At 33.4% G+C, this 9,321-nt stretch overlaps 1 protein-coding gene across 3 annotated transcripts; it reads right to left on the reverse strand.

The window, feature by feature from the left end:
• Positions 1-1,081: 1,081 nt before the first annotated feature.
• Positions 1,082-6,235, reverse strand: LOC132625957 (protein NEN1-like). 3 transcript variants are annotated; one of them, XM_060340635.1, is made up of 7 exons: positions 5,678-6,235; positions 4,558-4,715; positions 4,205-4,254; positions 3,838-3,901; positions 3,572-3,642; positions 3,290-3,487; positions 1,082-1,788 (listed from the first exon to the last, which is right to left on the reverse strand). In XM_060340635.1, exons 1-7 carry the CDS (start codon positions 5,970-5,972, stop codon positions 1,575-1,577), a joined length of 1,050 nt encoding a protein of 349 aa, XP_060196618.1. In that variant the 5' UTR covers positions 5,973-6,235; the 3' UTR covers positions 1,082-1,574. The 3 variants fall into 3 exon arrangements, with proteins under 3 accessions (XP_060196618.1, XP_060196616.1, XP_060196617.1); XM_060340633.1 differs by having other exon boundaries at positions 3,290-3,642; positions 5,678-6,230; XM_060340634.1 differs by having other exon boundaries at positions 3,290-3,642; positions 4,205-4,251; positions 5,678-6,228.
• Between the last annotated feature and the right edge of the window lie 3,086 nt (positions 6,236-9,321).

Below are 9,321 nucleotides of genomic sequence, written 5' to 3' on the forward strand. Positions count from 1 at the left end.
TTTTCTTAAGAAACAAAATGATTAGCTAAGAGAGAATGGTTTAATTTAGGGGTGCTGGTACGTTTCTTAAGAAGCAAAAATGAAAGCAATGTAAAAATGGGAATTCTCCAAGTAGAAAGTAATGTGCAGCAATTGTAAATGCAAAAAGGCATTTACTTCCTTGGCCTTAAACGTATCCCCATGCACTTTATGTGCTTTATGACTCACCCATAACACTTCATGCCACTTTTGTCTAATTCACATGACAAGGACACATGACACTCATTACTATTATTTAACGTAGCATTTGGTGAATTATGCAACTTCCTGTAATTGTATAAGAATGAAACACGTACTGCCCTTGGACCAAACATATGTCCTTGTCCAATATTATCTATAATGATTATCCCTTTGTGGGACCCGCATATAAATGTTGTCCTCTTAGCATCATCCAAATATTTTGACTAATCATTTTTGTTTCACGCTACCTTCGGCCACTTTTAATTTATCCACATAACTAGTCTCTTGCTCTCAGTTCACTTAAATAGTAATCATTTTTTTAGCACACCTTATATACACATTTTATGCTCCTATGATATGTCACTAGTTCATGGCCTCTTTTGCCACACATAAAATATTATTTCCAATCATCGATGTCACTTTTTACCGTCTTAAATCATTTCGGGACTTCATCCTCTTATACACCGAGTTCTTAATTTGCATACTTGAATATGATCAAATCCTCCGTGCTCGTGTAAATTTTGCTCATATTGGACGATTAAATTTTTCTAGTCCAAAAATACGGGATATTATAGCTTGGACCGTATTTCATCAAATAAATTTCGAACCTCGACAAAACTTATTTTCTTAGATTTGTTTAACTTCAAATATTTATAACACATCCGTATCATTACTACAACCACCCACAAACTTGGGAGGATAACCTCATTTTCGTTACTAATATCATTTAACTCGCACCCTTTCCAACACATGAAAATACGGGATGTAACAATTTCTTTTTTTTTTAAGGAATAAAATTAGGAATCACCTGAACTAAAACAGAAAGAGTGTAACAAAAGAGAAGCTGATTTTAAAAACCAGATTAAACCAAACTTATCGAATCCCTTTGTTAATACTTGTTACATTCATAAAATAGCAAGGTACACTTTCTACAGGACATCATATCAACTTTACAATGGACACTATTTAAGCCAGAATAATAAATTACGAAACAACAACAATAGCTACTCCTCAATTCCAGACAACCAAGGTTGCTTCTATGAATCCTTGTTGATCATATTTTTCTGTTTAAGCTCAAAATAATACGGTAGAAAACAATAATAACAACAACTACATCTCAATACCAAAGAAATTGAGGTCCCTATATGAATCCTAACTTACCATATTTTTCTGCTTAAGCTCAGGATTATACGAAAGAACAACAACAATACCAACAACAACAACAACAACAACAACAACAACAACAACAACAATACTAATAATTATGCTTCAATCCTAAACAAGTTAGAATCAACTATATAATCCTTACTGACCATGTTTTCCCGTTTAAGCTCAGAATAATACGTTAAGAAGTTCTAGTGATGTATAATCAACTTATCAGCCACTAAGCGGATTCCTGCTTTCTCCATATAATCAAAGGTGTCCAAAGAGAGATATGCATCCACAAAGTTCCCAGGAATGATCAATCTCTCTAATTCTGCAGAGTCAAAGTTACTGGACTCAACTCTTTGGTTGGTGAAAGATCCATTTTGATGTCTCTCTATATGTGTTTCCCCTCTAGCCTTCAAGCTGCACATTAAGCAAATAGAAAGTGAAATATGATCAAATAAAACACATAAAAGCCTATAATGTTCCATCAGGCTCATATCGGATCCCCAAAAAATTAGTAATATAGTTTTGGAGGATCTGACAATACAGGTGCCTAAAGCATCAGGGGCGACTCAACAAAAATAGTAAACTAAATCCAAATCTTGACGAAATGCCTTAATTGGTTGCTCAACATATTCGTTACATATTTGTACTTTTACTTTCCCTTTTTTCAGAAATAAGAAAATTTCAAGGATATAATAAAGAGGACAAATGACAATTGAGTCAAGTCTCTGCATAAGTAAAGAAGGAAAAAAATGAGCAACAGATTCTTGATGGACTTTCTTTATTTATGATTAGGATGGACACCTTATGAACCTGAAGAATAGATTGAAGCTAGGCCTCTACATAAGTGAGGTAGGAAAATCTGCAACAATTCAACCCCTCTTTTTGAATATTTGCGACTTGTACAAGATGATATTACCATTTCGGACTTACTAAGATGATTTGAATTCAGACCGGGGGGGGGGGGGGGGTGAGGGGCTTGAGTGAGTTTCGTCACATTTTGGAATCTTAGACAGTTTTAAATTTTTTGTTGTCATCTGATGTCTTGCAATCGCAAAAGGTGGAGAGCTGGCCTGAACCGTAAAAGGGAGATGGGCTTCACAAACACGAGTGGAGTCAACTCTATTGACTTCCATGATCGCAACTCTTAGATGCTCATCCAAATGCGGGTTCATACCTATTTTGAATTCTGCATTGTACTTGGTAATTGACTTTTGGATTATTTACGTCTTTATGTTCGACTTATATCCTGTTTAGGGTGCATTTACTATGTTTAATGAATTGTTCGCTCGATATGGGGGTTGTTGGGTGCAGTGGAGGATCTAGGATATTCTCTGAGAGGGTTTGAAAAATAAAAATGTAGTGCCCGAGGCTTGAACTTGGAACCCCAAGGTGAATTTTAAACTCCCTAAATCACTGAACCAACCCTTACTCTTGTGGTCAAGGTGTTAAAAATCTATATATGTACATAAAACATATAAAAATTCTTTATATATACAGTGTACTTTTTTGCTGAGGGTGTTCGGGTGAACACCCTCAATAGGGTGTAGATCCGCCCCTGGTTGGGTGCCAGTCGCAAAGTCTGGGGTTCCGGCACGTGACAGTATCAACATTTTCTCACTTAGCTGATTGATACTATTATAAATATATCAAAGCAGTTCTATATCAAAATCAGCAACATGTAATATATCTCACTAAAACAATTGCAGAAAACAAAGAAAAAAGGTGACTGATTTTCTGGGATATCTGGATTGAGGTTATCTTTCCTGATTAGAAGTTATTTCACTTGGACTCTTCAAATATACTATCAGTCTGTCAGATGTGTGTCGAATCCTCCAAAAGCTATACATTTTTGGATGACTCGACACTAGCGTGACAACATATTTGGAGGGTCCGAGCATATAGATTAGTAACTTACCGCAATCGAATGCTTTGATAAACTCTGTGAACAACAGGCAACCATTCCGAGTTACCACCAAAATCCTTGTACAACTGCTCCGCATGAACATCACATTTGTCAAGAATTTCACATAGAAGCGAAGAGGCATCCACCACGAAAGTGAGTCGACGATTAGCATTATCGAACTTCCTGATTCCAAATCGCACTTTGAGGCGACTGCAATGCAACTTCAAATCAATGTCGTGGTGCATAATACGTATTTTCGGGTTTCCATCGTAAAAGGAGGCAGGGATGGCGTACGTAGAATATATAGAAACTTCATCGGGTGAAATCCATGAAGTTTGAGGAAGAATCTCGGGACACATAGACTCCTGCAAATAAGTTGAATTGTGTATCATAGCATTTGTGATGCTTTAAAAGCTTTTCATTAAGGATAAAATGAGAAATTTATAGTTAGACTGTTTCAAATATAGAGATGTATCATTCTTTTTTTTGGGACAAACAAATAAGAAAATTGCGTCATATAAACTGAAACAAAATATGAGCAAAATAATAATTACACTTACCAAGAATAAAACAGCTCCACAGTGCTTGACAACTTCAAGATTCATCCGGACATCATCCAAACTCCTGAAATTACAGAGATAAAGAAGTCACAAACTTGATCCATACTATGAAAAAAACTGGAATTAGTTACGAACTTTGTCGCTAATCCGCCGCTAAAAATGCTCGTAGCTAACAAAATTGTTTGATAATGCATGCTATTTTGTCGCTAAATAGGATTATCGACAGATTTTGCTGTTTAGTTACAACATTTGTCTGTCGTTAATTCCTAGTTTTATAGTACTACGCGGCCTCCACTAAAAATATCAAACTATGGTCTAATAACAATCAACTTATCCTTAATACAAACGAATTAATATTCATACTTACCTATGCACTTGCTTTTTAGATCCAAAATAAGCTGCAAGACTATCCAACTGCTACAGACATTATCACACAAATTAGTATCAGCCTAATTCTTACGTAGTTCCCAAATATATAAATTTTATTAAAAAAACTTAAAGATTTTATGTCTGATTTCACGATCAAAATTAAGAAATAAAAATTTCGAAATCCGATTGTGCAGACAAAGGTAATACATGATTTGCACCAAATCTAATGGGCTCGGACGGACCCGTAACAAATGTATCGAGTCCACCTTTACTTTCCCGGTTTGTTTCAGTTTCACTGACCTCTAGGCTACACCCCTTGATTCAGAGTCATCAAAGGAAATAAAAAAATACCTTCATGTTACCAGCTCTCTTTCCAAACCAGCCCGTTAACAAATGTTGTGAATCAATCAAGTGCCTATATTCTGGTGCTGGCTTATTAATTCCATCAAACGCCTCTTTAATTCGAGCACAATCAAAGTCCTCAATATTATGTCCAGCCCATATTCGATCTGTCTCAATATATAGAGATACAAGCGTCACACAAGAATAAAATTAGACTTCTCATAACATTTACATATGCAATTACAACACTTTCGAATGTAACTTAGGATCGAGAATGATGAAGAGGGTAGTCAAAATTATTCCAAGGTGAAATATTTATTTTCTGACGTGAAATTTATAGTGGTAACGCGCTAACGTGGTGAGTAAAGTGTCATAATTGTACGCCAAAAAATTGACATTTCGAGTCAATTTGTATTTTCTGATTAATTCATACTCAGTTCAATATGACTTCAATGTGACAAAAAATAATTTTATGATGTTACAGTTATAATAAGTAAAATTCAGTACTTTGATAATAAAAATAATTCTGCGACTTTATCATTATAACAAGTAGAGTTCAGTAGCCATAAGTAAAATTAACTCAATTTCCAAGTTACCAATTTATACTTCACTATAAAGTGTTATAACAATTATACGAGTAATCTTATATACTAAGTATTTTTTCACATAACATCAAAGATTGTGGTAGGATGATAAGTATCATTTAATTAATTCATAATTGAAAGTCTCGAGTTTATGCCCTGGATATGAAGTGATTGCTTTTGGTAGAGAGCACTTTACCCTCAGAGTGAGACTTTCGGGCACGAATCCAAATTAGTCGGGCCCTCATAGCGGGTGCCAAACATCGAGTGAGAAACTAACAAAAACATTTTCTACATTACTATAGTTACTAGTGTAAAAAGGGTACATCAGTATTCGGGGTAGGACCGCATTCCAAGGAGTATAATATGGGTAGCCTATCCTGATGCAAATATCAAGCTTGAACCTACAAAGTAAGGATTATATGAAGATAATTTTACCGTTACTCTGATATAGGGACACTCCCATTCTATAGTTACTAGTGTGTAAAAGTTGGAAAAAATAAAAAAACATGAGAATGATGAGTTTTTTTTATATGCTAATTACTTACCATGGAGGATATGGTAGATAGTGTCAGCAACTTTAGAGAAGTGAGGGGCAGAAACTAAGTCTTCTCTTGTAATGCCTTTCTCTGAAAGATTTTTCCAAGAACGATCCGTTAATATATCCAAGTCATCGGGTCGGATCAGGGTCTTATAACTAGTATTATTAAGCTCAATCAACCTCCTTGGACATACATATATGGATCCGAATTCATATAGGATCCGAAACGGATCTGGGCACGTCGTCTCCACGTCAAAGAACACAATTGCATCATGTTGTCCATCTATGTTCATGATCTCCATTAATACAGCTGAGCTTAGCTTCACAATGTTTTACACTCACACACACACAGCGAGAATATAGTTTCTTGTTGTGTTAAGGTTGTGTAGTGATATATATTACTCCGAGTGTGTATATATATAGATGCATGCATATAGGCTAGGGGGCAGAGAAAGCATGTAAGGTACAGATTGGGCAGAACACAATTATTTTAGTCTAGGTCCTGTACATTTGATGAGACTTAAACTGAATATGGACATACAACAAATTTTTGGAACTCCTAAACTTAAAATTCAAAATACATTTACTTGCTTCAACCCAAAATATAGGGTGGGTATACCTTGCTTCAAGTGGTGACCTAATTTTTTTACTTCCGCATCCAATTTTATGTGATATTGCAATTTGGACAGTCGAACATTTTTCTTTTACTATGATTTTCTCGATTTTTTTAAAAATATTTTTTGAATCATTAGCTATACTGACTTGTAGTATTCTTTATGTAGTTTTTATGTGTGTGTATATATATACACGTATTAAATATGAAGAATATATACCTGAATTCAAATAATAAATTAGTTGTTTTGACACTCGTTCGTCGAATGCTTCACATAGACCGGAATAGAGAGAGCACCAAATATGCATGTATAGATAATAAGCAAAATGAAAATATTTGGTATAAATATGAAAAATGACACTATTTATCGTTATTATTTATTCATTTATTCACTTTCTTTAAATATTAACATCGCTTGTGAAAAATTCTGCACTCGTCACTGCGTATATAACTATACTGGTGAATTATGGAAATAATGTATCCATGGTGGGGCAGTGTAGGGTACTGATAGTAACTTTATCATTTTTTGCTTTTAACAGCTTGGAATTTGAGAGATTCTTTTGCTTGGTGTTGAAGTAGTGTACCTCGGAAGCTTGCATCTTTGTTTGGATAGTTTTCATTTCATAATGTATCATATCCTAATATTATAATATATTTTTATGAATAATTTTCTTATTATTTTAATATTTGACTGTCTCTACAACATTGGGGGTCTAAAGTTAAATTTCGAATGGAGATCCTAATTTTTTTTAAGAAAAGATCGTCATATATATATATATATATATAAAGTCCACTTTTCTAGCTTTTTTAGATGTGAAATCATTAATTATTGTTTCATAATCGATTTGTATTAACAATTCTTTTTCAATTGATAATATAGCAGTCTATGTTGAGACATTGTTGATCTTGGATAAGATTTTATCAATTTTAGTTTTGAAAAACTTCTCTCTTGAGACAACAATTTATATATAAAAACATCTTTAAATAAAAAATGGGGCTCCAAAAAAATTAAGGCCCCAAGCGATTGCTTTATTGGCCTCGTAATCGAGCCGCTCGTACTCTCTTCAATAAATCTGGTGACTAATCATCGAAAATACCCATTTCAGTTAGATGGGATGGGTGAATTTCGGAAAATAACTTCACTTCTATTGCCAGGAAAGCTATTTTGAGAAATTAGATGAATATATGTTATTATGAAAAACATTTTATAAAAATACTTTTCGAGATATTATCCTCCGTACAAAACACTTTCTTTAGTCAAAATTTCCTTTTTCTTTTGCTCCTTAAAAGCTCTTCTTTTACTTTTTTTCTTCTTATTTAATTTGAATGCAAAGAAAGTTAGAGAATCAAAATTTGAACTAAAAAGAGCAATAGAGAAAAATACAATCTTAGTGGAGAAGCTTCTTAAATTTATTGGGTATATGTGTTGTCCTTTCTTTCTTTTTTCTTTTTTTCTTTTGTGTTGGCCTTTATAACTTTAATCTTCTCAGTACTATCTCTTTTTTAGTGCTCCTTTTTTGGATAATTATTATTCAAAGAATAGTAAACATATTGTTGTAAAAAGTAACATGTACCCCGGAACTAATATGTGAAATGGTGGATTTAGAAATGTATGTGGACTCCAGTACTCCACCCTACAAACGGAGATCCCAATATTAATAGCAGGTCTGATTCCACAATTAAATAGGATGATGGATAAGAAGATTTGTCTATATAATGAAGATTACATTAGTAATTAAGAGTATAAGCCAAAATATTTTTAGATTGAGTTTCAACTATTCAAGTCAATACTTTAAAAATATTTTTTGTCCAGATAATAGACATTCCCTTAACATTATCATTAATTTTCATTAGAATAACTCAGCCTTTACCTATTGAACACTTCAATTTTAATCAATATAATGTATTTGTATTAAACACAGAAAGTGTTTCTTATATTTCTTAGTGTAAGCTAGCTCGTCTGAAATTATTAGAGAAATAGCTTAAAATTGTCCCTTATCTTTGGGTGTGGACTCAAAGTCATTCTTACTTTTTCATATGGAGTACTAAATATAGTTCTCCATATTTATAATATTAGTGCACTTTTGGTCTTCCCTCAATCTTCTGTCTCTTTATTGACATCCAGAGGTTCATCACCTCATCTTTCACATGCAACAGTACAAAAACTTCTTTCCTTGCAACATCACTTGTCTACAATAAATTGATTTAGTCCGAAAAGCAAATTAAAGGTAGATTCTTGGTAGCTACAATGATGTTTGGACTGAATAAAACAAGGAGCGCTCTTTTTCTCACCTTTTCTCACATGGAGTTATTGCTTCTACTTAAAAAAAAAAAAAAAAAAAAAAGGAAAAAAAAAAGACGATTGAACATTCCATACACTAAACTGTGAACAAAATCAACGTTAAAAAATAGGCGGAGCTTTGGGGAGGATCAAAAGTTTATTAATGTTGCAAATATGGGGTCTCATTATTTCTACTAGCTAGACTTATTGAAACATACTGCAGTATAATATGATATATACTATGAGCCTGTTTGGATGAGCTTAAAAAAAGCAGCTTATAAGCTGCTTTAGATAAGCAGCTTATAATTAGTTGGACTTATTTTAAGCACAAAATGACTTTAAACTGACCAGCCAAACACTCAAAAAATTTGAAAATAGCTTATAAGCAACTTATAAGCCAATGCAAACGGGCTCTATATTTTATTTCATTCAGCCAATAATTTCATGTTTCATGCAAATCCGAAGTTTGATTGCCATCGAATCCATTCCAATAGGTTGCACAATGTCACAACATTCTCTTCTGTTACCATCCTGTACAGAAGACAAAAAGATTATATATACAAAACAATTTGCAGGTTCAAAGAATGCTTCTGATACGTGACAGCTATTTTTTTTTTCCGATTCCGTATGCAGTACTAAGATATCACGTAGTATAAAATGAAACCGAGAGAGTATAATTACTTCTTCCGTTACAATTTAAATGATATAATTTGAATCGTCATGGAATTTAAAATAAAAACGGAGAATTTTCAAACTT

Source organism: Lycium barbarum, chromosome 2 (assembly GCF_019175385.1).
Source record: "Lycium barbarum isolate Lr01 chromosome 2, ASM1917538v2, whole genome shotgun sequence".
Lineage (NCBI taxonomy): Eukaryota > Viridiplantae > Streptophyta > Magnoliopsida > Solanales > Solanaceae > Lycium > Lycium barbarum.